This window comes from Pelmatolapia mariae, linkage group LG1 (assembly GCF_036321145.2).
Source record: "Pelmatolapia mariae isolate MD_Pm_ZW linkage group LG1, Pm_UMD_F_2, whole genome shotgun sequence".
NCBI lineage: Eukaryota > Metazoa > Chordata > Actinopteri > Cichliformes > Cichlidae > Pelmatolapia > Pelmatolapia mariae.
The window spans coordinates 7,697,884-7,715,807 of NC_086227.1; the positions used below are offsets into that span (position 1 = coordinate 7,697,884).

Below are 17,924 nucleotides of genomic sequence, written 5' to 3' on the forward strand. Positions count from 1 at the left end.
AAACACCTCAAAGTTTCTTTCGGAATTGCTGGACGGTAATGTTGGGTTATCAAGGTAATTTGCTGCTTCGTGAATTTTAAGGTAAAAAAAAACAAACAAACAAAAAAAAAAACTTCATAGACACCTCGTATGTAGACTTCCGTTAGACTGTTATGCCGCAGTGTTAGCAAATTTCACAGGTTTGTGGGGATTAGGGCTGGGCCATATTATACCGTTCACGGTAATACCGGTACAATGTTAGGCAACGATAAGAAAATGAAATATCGCGATAGAATATGGGTAAAACGCGCATGCGCAGTGCCTTTGTTTTCATACGAACATGGCCAAAAAAAGCATGGCGGCAACGGAGAATGAGAAAGCGGATCGTTGAGTGAAGCGGATGAACCAGAATTAGTTTGTAAAAATGGTGCCACTTCAGTGATGTGGAACTGGTTTGGTGTTTGTCCGTCAGATACACAACAAAGCACATTTTTTTGTAGAACATGCAAGCGGGCCGTCGTTATTGCCGTATTTGTCGGACTAAGGCGCTCGTATATCTGGGAGTAATCTGGGTCCTAAACTCCGTCCCCTTCAGGTCCCAAAGTCAAACAACCACTGCAGCATCACTGAGAGTTAAAAAACTGTCTAAATTCTTTCATCTTTAATAAAACGATCAGCATTGCTGCTTTAAATAATAAATAAATAAATAAATTTTTATTTATATAGCACCTTTCAAGACAATCACAAAGTGCTGCACAAAAGATTAAAAGTCATAAAAAGATTTAAAAAGAGAAAATAAAACAGGCAAATAATTAACCAAAAGCAGTTTTAAAAAGGTAAGTTTTGAGTTGTTTTTTAAAAACAGCTACTGAGTCCACAGTTCTTAATGCTTGGGGGAGAGAGTTCCACAGTCTCGGGGCCACATTGGCAAAAGCTCTGACACCCTTAGTCCTCCTCTTAGTATTTTTTATAGCAAGTAAGCCCTGATCAGATGACCTCAAAGACCTGCTAGGGACATAGGGCTGTAGCAGATCAAAGATGTAGGCAGGTGCCAGTCCGTGCACAGCTCTGTAGGTCAAGACCAGGATCTTAAAATCAATTCTAAATTTAACAGGAAGCCAGTGTAACTGAGATAACAATGGTGTCACATGCGAGTACTTGGAGGATTTTGTCAGAAGCCTCGCTGCAGCGTTTTGCACAACCTGCAGACGATCCAGAGAACCTTTGCTAAGACACATGAACAGCGAATTACAATAATCCAACCGTGACGAAATAAATGCATGTATAGCAATCTCCAGTTCAGAACGAGATAAAATCGGGCTTAGCCTAGCCACATTTCTTAAATGATAAAAACAAGACCGAACCAGAGAATTGACATGCCCATCCAATGTGAGACTCGAGTCAAAGGTGACACCTAGATTCCTGATAGAGGATTTAACATAGAGTGAGAGAGGACCAAGGGCTTTCACTATCTGGGATAGAAATCTATCAGGGGCGCATACGAGGACTTCGGTTTTCCCCTCGTTGAGTTGGAGGAAATTTGCAGCCATCCAACGTTTGATCAAATCTAAGCAGTCATTCAGCCGCTGAAGCTTAGATAAATCCTCAGGCATAAAAGAAACGTACAACTGAATATCATCAGCATAACAATGATAAGAAATATCCTCAAAAGAGCCCATTATATGCTGGAGGGGGAGAAGATAGATTAAAAACAATAAAGGCCCCAAAACTGACCCTTGAGGGACACCATAAGCAAGGGAGGTAGAGGATGACCTAAAATCGGAAACTGCCACAGAAAAGGATCGGTGATGGAGATAAGAGGAGAACCAATCTAAAGCAGTTCCAGATACACCAACCCAATTTTTCAGCCTTTCAATGAGGATGTGATGGTCAACTGTGTCGAAAGCTGATGTGAGGTCCAACATGAGTAGAACAGAGCATTTTCCTGCATCATTATTCATCAAGATGTCACTTGAGACCCTAAGAAGAGCTGTCTCCGTGGAGTGAAATTGACGAAAACCGGACTGAAACTTATCGTAAATGCCATGTTTATCTAGAGCTGCCATAAGCTGCTTAGCCACAACCTTTTCTAGAAGCTTAGCAATTAAGGGTAATTTAGAAATAGGTCGGTAGCTGCTCCAAAGAGAGGGGTCAAGTTGAGGTTTTTTTAAAAGTGGGAGAATAGCAGCGTTTTTAAAATAAACCGGAACTATACCAGATGCCAATGAGGAGTTGATTAAAGTGAGCACACATGAACCAATAGACTGGAAGACATTTTTGAATAATGATGCAGGTATAATGTCAAGTAAGCAGGAGGATGCTTTCACTGAATTCACTAATTTCACTAGCTCAGGTAGTGAAACCGGAGAGAAAGTATCCAAGACAATGGGCCGGGATGTGGTAGAGATTGAGATAGCAGGTGCTGAGTATGTAAAACTCATTCTCACGTTATGAATTTTTGCCAGCAAAAAAAAGAGAAAATTTTCACAGTCCTCATTAGATGAAATAGGGGCCGCAGGTAGAACAGGAGTAACAATGTCATTAATGGTGTTGAATAGCACCTTAGGATTGCCTCTGCTCTTTGTAACCAAGTGTGAGAAATGGGCAGCCCTCGCATCTCTGATCGCATTATTAAAAGAAGCTAAAAGGACCTTAAGATAGAGGAGGTGAACATTTAGATGAGTTTTCCTCCACCTGCGCTCCGCTTTACGACAATCACGTTTTAGACAGCGAATACTGTCATTTAGCCAAGGAGGAGATTTAGAGGCAGAAACACTCCTCATTTTAACCGGACAGATTTAGGCTAAAATAAAACGGCAATAATTATTAAAAAGACTAGTTAAGAAATCAACACCATTTTGAGGAGATAGCTGTAAGTTAAAAGCATCCACAAATTTCTCCACTGTGGAGGAGTTTAAGATGCGAGACTTAACCATCCGTCTGACGGGGGACAAAGGCTCATTAAAAGACAGGTTAAAAACAATAACATAATGATCAGAAATAAAAATGTCCTCAGAGCAAATAAAATCAATATTTAAACCCAAAGTAAAAACAAGGTCCAGTGTGTGACCTTTGCTGTGTGTAGGACCGGACACATGCTGAGCAAAATGAAAAGAATCCATAATGCTCATAAAGTCTCTGGCGAATGGGTCGGAGTCATCATCAACGTGAATGTTGAAGTCCCCAACTATAAGCACCCTAGACAGCTTCATAGTAGCGGATAAGAAGTTGCTGAGCTCCGACAAAAATAACCTGTTATATCCAGGTGGGCGATACAACACAGCACAGAAAAAAGGATCCTTTTTACCAATTTTGAGCAGCTGCAGCTCAAACGAGCAAAAAAATCCAGTTTTCACGGAGCGGCAGGAGAAACGGTCCTGGAAAGCCACGGCAAGCCCGCCACCCCGACCAGACAACCGAGGCTGGGTTATAAAACTATAGCCATCCGGGCAGAGTTCAATAAGTGACGAGTAGTCTACATCCCGCTGCCAGGTCTCAGTCAGGAATAAAAGATCGAGTTTTTTAGATAATATAAAATCATTCAACAAGAATGATTTATTAGAGAGAGATCGAGCGTTAAAAAGCGCCATATTCAGTGAGCTAGGAACCTCATTATTTGCAGAGGCTCGAGTTAAGGGACGTAAATACACAGGGTTCAAACCGTCACGCTCGTAGAATCCACTCACCGAGGGAAGAAAAAGCCAGCCCGAAGAAGAGTCTGGATAAACCCTCATACCTGGTAACTTCATAGTTACCAGGTGTAACTATGAAGTTTAACATCCAGGCACCCATGAAAACAGAATTTATTACACTTAACGGAGTTAGAAGCTAGCAGGAAGTTAGCGGAAGTTAGGTAACTAGCGAAACCAGCGAGCTAAGCATGATATAGCATGTTCTGACTGAGAGATTTCTGAAAAAATTCAAACATGCTGCTCTGCTATCATTTCCAACATAAATGAAGACAGGAAACTAAACAGCAGTGACGTTTGTAAGGTTACTGAAGTTGGGCTAGCTGGTTTATAATGATGTGCTACGTGATCGCCAGCGACACAGCTATGTTAGCATAACATAAACAGTGAATCTGGAGGAATCAACGCTAACACTTTTCCACTTGATAAAAGTTAACGTGAGGGTTCTTGATGGTTAGAGACAAATGTAATCTCATGGCAGGATGCTGTAAACGGACCAAACTTCAGTCAGGAGAACAACTGAGATAATCCATCCACAATACGAGGTTAGTCATTAATATACTGCAACAACATGGAAATAGAGCAGCCGTGATAGAATACAGCATTAATGAATCAATGGCACAGAAGTGGAGGAAGCAAGAAGAATGAGTTGAATAAAATTTGATTTATCTGACTGCTTTGTTTCGCTTAATGTGCCTTATAATCCCGTGCACCTTATGGTCTGAAAAATACGTATTTGACTTTTTTATTTGGCACACTGTGGTTTAATGTTGCAAAGCACCTCTTTTTAACTTCAGTGGATATTATACATGGTTATGCTCAGGATGTCTCAGCCCATTTCTACTGGAAATGCCATTTGGTTAAACTTTCAGCAAGGAATTTGCATTTGCGCTGTTAAATTTTTATATAGCTTTAATGCACTTAAAAACAGCTGCTTGTTTAAGTGAAAATACATGAATGGGTTTTTTTGTGGAGTTATAAAGTTATAAAGTTGTGGAGTTATATTTTTTCTCGCTTCAATTATATCCTCGTTATCGCACATTTTCAAATATATATGGTGATAAATATTTTTGGCCATATTGCCCTGCTCTAATGGGGATCATTTCTAAGTAACGGCAAATTGACTTACCAGGTTATTTCCACGGTTTATATGTATTTTTATACTCATGCTGTGCCTTTTCCTGTTTTCTGGAGCCTCCTTTAAAGGGCAGTTTGCCGCACAGGGACGCGTTTCCATGGCAACGATGCCTCTCAACGTTCACAGGCAGCGGCTCTGATATGGTGGGTTCAACGTGAACTCGAAAATGCTGAATAATATACAAGGAGAAGAGCAAAATTAAGCTCAAATTCAAGTTCACTGTTACCAGTTCAGCGATGTGGTTGATAGGAATCTGTCCTAATGTGCCCATATATATACCACAACACACAACAAAGCACAACATGATACATGGATACATGTACTCAATCAACTCATAAAAGTAGTGCCCTGTTTCACTGTACCTGTCTTCAAAGTGCTTTTTTGTGAGAGGTTCAGCTAATATTATAACATTATAGTACATGAATAGCCGAAATTAGACAACAAAAGAAAGAGTCAAGCAAAAAATTATCAACAATTGCATCTGTTACAGGTACCGGGTGGCAGCACCTCTAGACAGCTACATACGTGTCCTGTAAACAGGAAAGAAACGATCAGACAGGGAGACGTGGCTTGCTGTTCCTGAATACTCCGCCATTATTTATTCAAATTCACAATTATGCCCTCCTTTTATTACCTTTACAGTATTACAACTGTGTATATACTTATTCCTAAACATAGCTCACACATTCTCCATATGTGTTCTGTGACCAACTAGACAAAAGGAAATTAACACATTCCAATGGCTAATCATGATCAATTTTCTTGTGAGACTTGGTTCAAAATTAATTCCAACAAGACAAATCTATAAATCTCAAATAGTTTGAAATAATGGCGTAATCAGCACCATCTTGACATGTGCACTGAATTCACGGAAACACTTTATGGCAGAAAACAAGGGACTAAAACAATACACAATAACGGTGGAGCCGATCACTAACATCACAGAGCATAGGAGGTGTGTGACCCAAACTAACATGCTAACCATAGCATGCTGCTAAAGCCGTAAACAAATACTTACAAAAGTCTAATTTACTGTACTACACTTTCTGTACGCTTTTAGTTTCCAACCGTAATGGTTAATCTATGCTATATAATGGATGTGATTGCTGTTATATTCTATTTCGGGCGATATGAACCTGTAAACAGAAAAGAAACGATCAGACAGGGAGACGTGGCTTACCGTTCCTGAATACTCCGCCATTATGAGAAAACAGCGCGAAGCATGCGCCTCAGGCTGCTAACACAGGCCAAACCATGGTCTCACACTGCCACCTACTGGTACAAAGATGGAGCGTCCGCTACAAATATCCCAGGGTAGGTTTCCTGTTAAAATTACTGTAGTTATTTAGGGCATTCCCAAATGGAAATATCACTTACATTGAAAGTAAAATTACTTAAATTAATTTGACCTATACCGTATACCTAGATGACTACAGCTCAAATGATCCTTATTGAACTGTTATGCTAACTTGGAAACTGACCCAGAAGTCTCATTCAAAGCTCAATAAGTACAGCGTAATATGGCCACGTTTAGATAAAATTTATTCGGTTTTTTTTTTAATTTCTTACATTTCAGTATTAACCAGAGAAAAAAATATGAGTCTTGCATCTTAATATGTCTTCTCCTTTTCTCACCAGGATGGTGGTTTTGTTGCACCTCAGGTATTGGTAAAAACAACAAAAACGCCAAAGACATTAACTGGTTTGTGTGGCGTCTTAGTGGACAACCAGATCACCATGGGTCCCCTCACCACACCTAAAAAAAAGGGAGGGAAGTTGGTTCAGTTGATCCCTGGACACCGACCTCAAACCTCAAAATGCTCATCAGCGCTGCTAGTCCTGAGATCAGAAACCGAGAAAAGGAGCTCTGTATGGACAGCGATGGGCGGGATAGTCTTGAATCTACACAGGTACAAATAAAATACTAGAGCTGATGTCACAGGCATCTTCTGGTATGTTGACATGGTAAAATAGCTGTTCTTGTCTGTTGTCTTTTTTCCAGGAGCCTGAAAATGGAGAAGAGTCAGAGAAAATGATTAGCAGAAAAGAGAAGAGTCTGGGGCTTCTGTGTCACAAGTTCCTTGCACGTTATCCAGATTACCCAAACCCAGCCCTCAACAACGACATCTGCCTGGATGATGTGGCTACTGAGCTCAGTATGTCTATTAGATTGCAGCTAATGATTGCTTAACTTATTTTGTTTAGCAATAGCTCTTATGATACATCATATCTGAGTTGACTTGTTCTGCTTTAGGCAAAAAACACGCACAAAAACACAAAGATCGTAACTGAAGCTGGTTTGTTTCATTTTCTCCTCCAATCAGTTACTTTTACCTAATGAGTTAAGAAATTTTATTTTTTCTCCTACGCTAACAGATGTGGAGCGCCGACGCATTTATGACATCATGAACGTGCTGGAGAGTCTTCACATGGTGAGCCGCTCTGCAAAGAACCGCTACACCTGGCATGGCCGGACCAAACTGGCTCAGACTCTGGCCATTCTGAAGCAGGTGGGCGAGGAACACCGGTACAGCCAGCAGATGCAGCAGATCCGCCAGCGCCTCGTGGAAAAGGAGTTTGACTTTGACGGGGAGGAGAAGGAGAACGAGGTGGCGGTGGTGGACTTGGAGAACGGAGAACACGGACAGAAAGAACTCTTCTTTGTGGAGCTGCCAGGAGTGGAGTTCAAAGCAGGTGGAGAAGATTTTGTTTTTATATAAACAATGAAATTGTCGTTTTGAATTCTGCGAGATGATACACAGAAATACTTTACAAAATGAAATAGTTAGGTTCAAACACACAAACCTTTGTGTTTATTGTCCTATGTCTTGTCCAGCCTCTGTCAACAGTAGGAAAGACAAATCTCTGAGTGTGATGAGCCAAAAGTTTGTCATGCTCTTTCTGGTGTCTAATCCTCGTGTGGTCAGTCTGGACGTGGCTGCTAAGATCCTGATTGGAGAGGACCAGGCAGCAGATCAAGAGATGTCCTGTAATTATATAACAAAAAAATAATAATAAAAATGTCTTCTTTTTTTGTTTGTTTGTTTTGTTTAATGTGAACCCAATTTCTACAGTAGATGGTGAAAATAATAATAACTTTCTGTCATTTAATGGTGTATTATTACTTATTTACTTGGTGTAGTATGAATTCTGATGGGGAATTCTTTTGTCAGTAGAGAGAGAGATAAGAGAGTATGAAAAGCTGTAAAATGTATGACTTAAAAGTCTAAAATTTAAAAGCAAAAGTTTTACAAACATCTCCAGTTTGGCAAGGTTGGAGTCCTAGGTGGGTCCTTATGTTTGACACCCCTGATATAATGTTAATCGAGACTGCGTCATGGCATACATGTGAACAATGCATGAACTCTATGACATTTATGATTGAGGTGGGGGTAAAGGCATCTTATGAAGTTTTAAATGTTGATTATGTATATTTCCTGTTTTGTGTCTTCACTAATCGATATTAACGCTGTTTGGTTGTGTGTTTGCAGCCAAAGTGCGGCGGCTGTATAACATAGCTAATGTGCTACGAAGCCTGAAGCTCATTGAGAAAGTTCACGTGACAGAAGAGAGGGGGAGGAAACCGGCGTTCGAATGGGTCGGCCCTGACGAGTTCCCACAAGTCAAAGGTATCACCAGAACTCCCTGAAAATTTGGCACTTAGTTATAAGGTGTAGTCGTAGCGTTCGTGTTTTCTTAGCACTTAACTTTTCCTCTAGACTCGGAGAACACCTCAACCGCATGCCCACCCAAGAAGAAAGGCGTACTTGAACCACGTGCGTCCGCCGACAACTGTGCCAAAAATCTCTTCTCGTCACCGGGGACTAAACGGAGCTTCACTCGCCACCCGTCCCTCATAAAGCTCGCCAAGAGCATTCAGGATGATCGACGCAAGATCAACTCGGCCCCCAGCAGTCCTGTCAAGAGTAAGCACAAAAGACATTTCTTCATTTAAAAAAAAAAAAAAGTTCTTTCTCCAGCAAATTATTATGAATGATGCGATGAAGCTTCTTAACTTTCTTTTTTTAATTTACTCTTCTGTCTTCAGGTGATTCCTCAGTGAACAGTGACTTCCCAAACAAAATGGCCCAGCTTGCTGCTATTCGTAAGATTGAACTCGACCAGGAGTCAGCGTAAGTTTAGTTCCATTTAGTCTGTCACTCATCCTAAGCTAAATCTTCAGTAATAGCTCTGGCCTTTGACCAACAGAGATTGCTTGCACGTGCACAAACTTACCTCATTATATTAAACATTTTGTCGTGTTTCAATGTGAGCATCCACTTTTAAAAAGAGCATAAGAGATATTCTTTAAATGATTGTCCTGCTTGTGTTCCAGGACTGGAGATGAAGACCTAAAGCCTGCTGCTGCGGAGGCAAACGCAGGTTACGTGTTACAGCTTCCCACTCCTACTTCAGTGGAACCATCTCAGATACCGTTACAACCTCCAACTCAGGAGCAAGCAGTCAATACTACTGCCAACCCGAACCCACACGCCCTGCTGGCAGCACAGCCAACAGGGTCTGTTGCCTACATCCCCGCGCAGTGTTCGCCCCTGATCCCTGTACTGTGAGGCACTGGAAGGTTTCCCTAATAGTTCTTGGTGAATCAAAGCAGAACCTCAAAGGTTGCTGGACTGCATGATGGCCCCTGACACACATTCATTATTTAGATCCAACATTTCTAAAAGAAATAACCAAATTTAAAAAATGGCAGCCCTCAGGCCACATTTAATCAATAGCGATATATGCATGCATTACGAAACTTATGTATCCCAGATAATTGTTATTCATTCATGGCTAGCCATGGCAGACCCACCCCTTCCTCCCAAGTTAACTGCAACCCAAAAGAACTAGTGGGGGTATTTACGCACTCACAGTGGGGTAAAAAGAGCCACCTAAAACCTGTCAGCCTACACAGCCACAGATGTGCTAGAAGCTAGAAGCTCTGCTTATGGAGAAATCCTTGGAGAAACTTTCTAAGCCTTACAGGGGACAGGTACTCCTGCCCAAAATAACATGATATAACCCCACATACAGCCCAGCCATAAAGTGAGCCAATTCATTTAGTTAAAGACAGCATAGGAAAAAATGTATCTAACCAGCCTGCACCAACCTGACATTTCTTCCTCCTGAATGAAATGAATGAATGGATGGATGAAAGGTAAATGACTACAAACCTAAAGCCACTAGTTCCCACACTGTAGTTCCCTGACACTGTGTGTTAATTGTACTGAGCTTGTATCAACAGTTGTAACAGGCTAGGCTATCTGAGACACTGCATTGAATGATTGTTTCTATCTTAATGGTTTCAGCTGACTGGTTTCAGCTCAGATTTTCTGCTTTTTCCTTTCAGTAGATCAAAACAGCTCATGCTCTTTCTGCTTCCATTTTGATGGCAAGGAGAAGAAGGAGAATGCTTCAAAGAAGTGGCGTTCACGGTCTCAGTGAACAATGTGCCGATCATGGTCACACACTGCATGTGGTTTTAGAAGCAACATGTCTGTTCACCACAACAATCAAAAAGTTTGAAACATTGAGCTTTATAAAAGGAAGCTAGATCTCCAAACACAATACAATTTGCTGTCAACTGAAAAAACTGAACGTCTTCTGTTAAAATCACGAGGTTATGTATATGAGCACGGCGACAAAGCCGGACGTTTATTAGCACACCAACTTAAATGCCGCTCAGCCGCACAACAAATCACACAAATACGAAAATATGATGGTGAGCTAACAATTGAACCTGAAGAAATTAAAGAAACTTTCACTACGTTTTATTCAAATCTTTATACATCTGAGACTACAAGTGACTGCTCTGATATGGAGCATTTCTTTAACAATCTTCAGGTTCCTCTTGTAACAGTGGCCCAAAGGACTGAAGCTGAACTTCCACTCAATCATGTAGAAATAGGTACTGCAATAAAGGCGATGCAGAATGGCAAGGCACCGGGCCCTGATGGGTATCCCATTGAGTTCTATAAAAAATTTTCTGACAAGCTAACAACAATTTTACTTGACGTGTTTAATGATTCTTTGTCTCGTGGGTCACTTCCACAGACAATGACTGAAGCATCTATTTTCCTTTTGCTGAAATCAGGTAAAGACAGCACAGAGCCTGGTTCATACTGTCCCATTTCACTCCTAAAAATCCTGGCAAAGGCCCTATGCCTAGAAACCACAATCCACGACGTAATATCTGCTGACCAAACTGGCTTTATCCCAGGCCGTCACTCATTTACGAATGTCCGTCGGCTCCTAAATGTCATCCACTCTCCTGCATCCAGCGTGGTGCCTGAGGTGATTATCGCGCTGGATGCAGAGAAAGCATTTGATAGGGTGGAATGGGGTTATTTATTCGCCTGTTTAAAAAAAATTTGGTTACGGCCCCAATTTTATTTCATGGATAAGACTTTTATATTCATCAACCAAAGCCTCTATAATCATAAATGGTAAATGTTCACGTTATTTTAAGTTGACAAGGGGTACCCGTCAGGGCTGTCCAATCAGTCCATTGTTATTTGCCCTGGCCATAGAGCCCCTCTCTATTACACTCAAAACCTTGCCATCAATTGCAGGTATCCATAGGATGGATAAAGAGCATAGAGTGTCCCTTTATGCAGATGATCTGTTAATTTACGTATCTGACCCTGTTTCATGTGTCCCCAATATTATTCACACCTTAAGCAGCTTTGGCTCCTTCTCTGGGTACAAACTGAACTTCAGTAAAAGCGAATGCTATCCTGTTAACGATCTGGCTCTTCAAATACAGAACAGTGCTACACCTTTCAAAACAGCCAAAAACGGCTTTAAATATCTAGCCATAAATATAACAAGAGATTTGCATAATCTCTATGAAGAAAATTTCTGTCCGTTACTTGAAAAGGTCAAATCAGAAATGGAAGCCACTTCATTTATCGTTGGCAGGGAAGGTAAATTGTATAAAAATGAATATACTCCCCAAGTTTCTTTATCTTTTTCAGTGTATCCCACTTTACCTTCCAAAATTATTTTTTAAATCTATTGATAAAGCTCTGATCTCATTTATATGGGATGGGAAAAAACCTAGAATACGCCTGGATCTGTTACAGAGGCCTAAAAACCTAGGCGGCTTAGCCCTTCCAAATTTTCGCCATTACTATTGGGCCTCAAATGTTCAAAAAAAAAAATCATATACTGGCTCAATACCCCTGATGAAGACTGGTGCCAAATTGAAGCGGGGTCTTGCATCTCCACCTCTCTTAGAGCCTTGGTCACCTCCAGCCTTCCAATTTCCTCACGGCAGCACACCACCAGTCTTATAGTTATTAACACCCTCAAAATATGGGCTCAAGTTCAAAAGAACTTTGGGTTTGAAAATCTTCTCCATTTAACCCCTATACACAATAATCACCTTTTCCTTCCCGCCAGATTAGACTCTGAATTTGCTCTTTGGCAGAGACGAGGCCTCCATAACTTTTCTGACATGTACATAGACGGTGTCTTGGCAAGTTTTCAGGATTTGTCACACAAATTTGACCTCCCTCTGTCCAGCTTATTTAGATACTTTCAAGTTCGCCACTTCCTTCAGCATCATAACCCTGACTTTCCAAATATAACTCCATTTACTGGTGTAGATGATCTGTTGAAACTGACATTTAAGCCTAAAGGCCTTATCTCAAGAATTAGTAATTGTATAGCCTCCTTTAAGAATATAACAATGCCAAAGATCAAAGCAAACTGGGAGAATGAGCTGGGGGTGGACTTAGAGGAGGAGACCTGGGAGAGCGCTCTTTTAAGAGTAAACAACAGCACTTTTTGTGCCAAATTAAACATCATACAGTTCAAGATTCTACACCGCATTCATTACTCCAAGGCAAGACTGGCCAAAATATATAAAGCTGTGAGAGATGTAGAAATCCCTCTGCAGATTTAACACATATGTTTTGGTCATGTCCAACTTTAAAAGCCTACTGGTCAACAATTTTCAAAACATTGTCCGAAGCATTGAATGTTGAGTTTCAACCCAATGCAGCTATGGGTATATTTGGTGTCACAGAGAGGACATAGAACATTAAGGAAGAGTCATAAAAACATAATAGCTTTCACTACACTGCTTGCACGCAGAAGGATATTGTTGCATTGGAAGTCAAAAAAGCCACCCAAAGTGGCTTTGTGGTTTGGTGACCTGACACAATTTATACAGTTGGAAAAGATAAAGTACGCTCTCAAGGGGTCGAAGGAGAGATTCTTTGCTGTTTGGGATACATTGCTAAAACATTTAGAGAAAATTAAAACCATACCCACCTGAAAGATGCTTGACAGCTGCCGTAAACCCTTTTTTTGTGTGTGCTTGGGATTAATTTTGTGCATATATATATATATATATGAAAACATACTGAAGTAATGTCTTTACCCTATGCAGCATGATAAGATAAGATAACCTTTATTAGTCCCACACGTGGGAAATTTGTTTTGTCACAGCAGGAAGTGGACAGTGCAAAAGTTATGAAGCAAAAATTAGAATAAAATAAAATAAGAATAAATACAGTACACAACTGTACAGAATAAAATACTATATACAGTAGAATAAAATATACAATAAGATAAAAATAGAATACAAATGTTATATACAACTCAGTAAAAATACAACGATGCCAGAAAAGATTATTGCACATTAGTGTTATTGCATATTTGTGGATGTGTGTGTTTGATCAGTTTAAGTCTTTGTTGTACAGTCTGACAGCAGTGGGGAGGAAAGACCTGCGAAATCTCTCCGTCCCACACCGTGGGTGCCGCAGTCTCCCACTGAAGGAGCTGCTCAGTGCTGTCACAGTCTCATGCATGGGTGGGAGATGTTGTTCAGCAGGGATGACAGCTTAGCCACCATTCTCCTGTCACTCACCACCTCCACTGGGTCCAGAGGGCATCCTAGAACAGAGCTGGCCCTGCGGATCAGCCTGTTCAGTCTCTTCCTGTCCCCAGCAGAGATGCTGCCGCCCCAGCAGACCACACCATAGAAGATGGCTGAGGCCACCACAGAGTCATAGAAGGTCTTCAGGAGTGAGCCCTCCACTCCAAACGACCTGAGTCTCCGCAGCAGGTACAGTCTGCTCTGCCATAACTCGAACTCAAACCCCGCTTTGTGTCACGGCGGTGGAACGGACTCAGGCACAGACTGAGAAAGCACGGTTCAAACAGTTCTTTATTAACCACACTGGTGCGTTATATACACGTGAAGGGGGGGAGAAACACCAGGGTCCCGGAGGTGAACAGTATGGGGAAACACACGCCTTCGTACTCACTCCGCTCCTCGTCCACACAATCTCCACACAAGCAGCTCCACTCTCACTCACGGGGTCCAGGAGTCACAATGAGGGCAGATCCAGATAAACCTATTTACAGAGACGAGGATTAATCCAAGGCAAGCACGGGAACAACAGAATCACTAACGAGAGTGACTCCATATTCCAGCGACAAGTAGCTCAGAGCCCCTGCCTTAAGAAGAGCCAGAGATCAACTGCAAATCACTGGTGATCCGCTGCAGGTGAGTAGGCAAAGGCAGGCAATCTGAGCTGCGCCCAGGCAGACAGGCGAGAGCAGAGAGAGCAAAACAAACACTTGTGGCCACACTGGGCTGGCCGGGGAGGCACAGGGACCATGACACTTTGTCCTTTAATTAAAGACTTTTTATAGCCGTTCATGACACACACTGATGAAGACTCTGGGTTCTGTAGTTCACGTTTTACAGTCCTGAATGATTTTTTGCACATTCATATAATTTATTGAATTGGAGTTTAGAATGCACTTTACATTTAGACTGTTGCTGTTTAATTTTTTATATTGTTACCTTGTTATGTCATGAATAAGGTTTACCTGTTGGGGTTTGATGGATCAGCTGGACAGTACAGTCAAAGACAGACTTCATTTGCAAGAATCCTAGTTGGATTTTTGTTTCCACTCATATATATATTTTTTTTTGTTATTGCCACTGTACAAGTTTATTTACATTGCCTCTCTGTACATTTCAAACATATCAAGCAGGGATTTACATTTAAGGCATAGTTTCATCCAACAATATTCATTTTGTCACAAAAATATGGAATGGAAATAACTGTTTGCATTGTTTAACAAAGCTTTTATATCCTAGAAACAATCACCCTTCTCCTTTGTTTCCTTTCTTCTTCTTCTTTTTTTCTTTTCCCCTTTTCTTCCTTTCCTTTTCCTTCCCAAATCAGGCAACAAAGTATATATCTCATTTACAGTGACAAATTTTTTTTCTTCTTTTCTCTCCTTCCCCCTCCTTCTCCCTCCTTCCCCTCCTTCCTCTCCCCCTCCTTTTTACATAAAATATAATTACCATTATATAAACAATCATATATCTATGTCTGTACATATACATTTAGATGCCTAAATAAGTATATACAAAGGAGGGGAGAGAAGAAAAAAAAAAACCCGAAAAAGAACAATACACCTGCCCAAACCAATATATATAATCTTGGAGCCGATATGGGAGGAGGCCATCCCTCCCAGTTTTACTTATTAAAGTAATCTATAAAGGGTTGCCAAATTAGGTAAAACTGTTTAACATTTTCTCTCAATGAAAATTTAATTTTCTCCAACTGTAAATGATTCATTGTGTCTCTTAACAAAGCAGATTTATTTTTCCAGTTTAGAAGTATAAGGCGTCTTGCAAGCAATGTTATAAAACTCAAAACACAAATTTGTTTATTATTTAAGTATTTAACTGTAGCTACACCAAAAAGTGCCATTACTGGGTCTGGAGGGAGCTGTTTTTTAAAAATATCAGACAAAGTTTTAAATATTTTAGACCAGTAAATGGCAATATTAGGACATGTCCAAAACATATGTGACAATGAGGCAGAATTCTGGCCACATCGATCACATCTTGAGTCCGCTCCTGGAAACATCCTTGAAACCTTCAATTTAGACAGATGGAGCCTATGTAGGACCTTAAATTGTAGTAATCCGTGCCTGCAGCAAACGGAAGTGGAGTGAACCAGTTCTTGTGCCTTAGTCCATTGTTCTTCAGTGATGTTAATACCTAGTTCTTCACTCCAAGCGTTTCTCAAATGGTCCAATGTAGTTGTACTATCTATTTGCAAAAGTTGGTTATAGATCTTAGAAATAGCTCCTTTCTTTAACGGGTTCATTAGGAACAGATCATCTGAAACTAGCTTTTGTGGTTCATTGGGAAAAGATGGAAACATTTCTTTAATAAAATGACGTATTTGTAAATACTTGAAAAAAATCTCTGTTTTCTATGGAAAATTTTCCACTCATATTTTTGAACCAAATATTGAAAACAACTCTGATTGACTGGATACCTGGCCGGGTGTACATTACCTTTCACTCAAGGATCCCAGGACAGAGCCCTGCCCCACCATGCACCTGGGTGGATACGTAGTTATAATATAAAAGAACTGATACTGAATATGAATATTAATGAAAATAAAAATTATAATACAAATTCCTACGTGTTTGTTATATCCAGCAAGAGTAATACTGATTACATATGTCTGAATTGCTAACCCTAACCCTAGCTCAACAAACCACAATGCTCTGGACTGTCAGCTTTATTACATGCTGTGAAGATAAGTAGCTTTGATCACAGTTTCAATTATAAAAGAAAAGGAAAATAGAAAAAAAAGACCAACACTGTGATGTTATTTCTTCCAAACTGACCAGAAACATACTTGTCATACTCTCACAGCATAGGGTCAGACTCGCTGTGCATGATGTATTAGGCCAATAATGTTTGTTAGATTGTCAGTCGTTTAGTATGCTTTTGTACAGTTAGGGTCACCATCACTATTTCAGTATAATTATCCCTGGAGAACCCATGGGGTCAGATCCGACCCCATTGGTTTTCTAGGGTTATTATGCAGAAAACACTCAATTTATGTATTAATTTAACCAACAGTATTATTAATTGCATATTTTTCTTCCTATTTTCTAATATAATTAGAAAAATCAGACTTTGTAAATACATATTTAACCTATTTTAATTAATTAATTTTGCAGGTGTGTAGCAAACAAGTGGAGGAAATTGTGAGACTTAATCGGGAAGCCTGCGCCCATCTTTCTGAAATAGACCGACTAAGAAAACGTATGGTTGAATGTGAGATAAAGGCTGCAGGATCAGAAAAGTTGACTGAATCGGGCAAATATGAGAAAAAAATCCTGGATCTTCAAAAGAAATGCAAAGATCTGGAAAGGAAACATGCCACTGAAAAAAAGAGACGGGAGGAGAAAGAAAAAGACGTGGAATTTCTGTCTCCCCTCCAAGTCAAAATCAACACACTGAGCAAAGAAAATCAGGTCCTGAAGCAAAAGTTAAATCAGGTGACCACTGAAAAAGAGCTAACAGTAAAAGAACTGAAGGAAAAAAAAGAACAGATAAAAAAAGAGCTTAGAGTCCAGGACCAGCTCAAAGAAGAGAGGCTAAACTTTGAAAAAAGGACATCGGAATATCTTGAAGAGGCTAGCACGTTGTTTTAGTGTAGAGACAGACTTAAAACAGTGGAGGAGCAAGCAGAGAAATTAAAGGCTGAACTTAAAAAATGGCAAAAAAAAGCAGAGGATTTTGAAGAGAAAAAGGACAGGGTAACTATGGAGAAACACGCATTGATAATGAAAAATAATGACCTGTCAGATCTGCTTTTGGCAAAGGACTTTGATAATAACAAGTTAGCAAAAGAGTTAAAAGAGAAAATAGTGGAAATAGAAAGTCAGACAAAGAAAGCCTCAAAGCAGTCTTCTAGTATGCAACATCTGGAGAAAGTCCTGCAGCTGAAAAATGAACAAATAGCCAAACTTGAAAGCGAGAGGCAGAAATCCTTTAAGAAAATGACGTCCCAAGATAATGAGATTGTCCGTCTGAGAAATGCTCTCACAGAAACAGAACACAGACTTAAAATACACATGACGAATGATGACTTTTTGCCTCAGCATGAAACACTTAATAAGGAGTTGTCTGAGGCTAAGACCGTGATCAGCCAAGTCAAGGACACCATAAAGTCGCTGACAAAAGACACAGAAGAAAAGGATAGCGAACGAGAAATGATTCAAGCAAAGCTATCCAAGTCTCAGACCAGGTATTTTGCTGTGAAAAATCAACT

The 17,924-nt window shown here is 40.3% G+C and overlaps 2 protein-coding genes across 2 annotated transcripts in view; one reads left to right on the plus strand and one right to left on the minus strand.

Moving 5' to 3' along the window:
* LOC134639142 (cilia- and flagella-associated protein 70-like) overlaps nucleotides 1-6,007 on the minus strand; it is a 35,511-nt gene extending 29,504 nt beyond the window's left edge. Inside the window, 2 exon segments of the mRNA XM_065471542.1 lie at nucleotides 4,844-4,975; nucleotides 5,987-6,007. Coding sequence (XP_065327614.1) covers nucleotides 4,844-4,975; nucleotides 5,987-6,007 — 153 coding nt within the window.
* A 536-nt stretch (nucleotides 6,008-6,543) lies between these two features.
* On the plus strand, nucleotides 6,544-9,377 carry LOC134615574 (transcription factor E2F8-like). Its single transcript, XM_063463665.1, is given in 10 exon segments — nucleotides 6,544-6,576; nucleotides 6,579-6,716; nucleotides 6,809-6,962; nucleotides 7,183-7,500; nucleotides 7,643-7,790; nucleotides 8,032-8,045; nucleotides 8,298-8,435; nucleotides 8,526-8,732; nucleotides 8,855-8,939; nucleotides 9,143-9,377. Coding segments are annotated over 10 exon segments (1,470 nt in total).
* The last annotated feature ends 8,547 nt before the right edge of the window (nucleotides 9,378-17,924 follow it).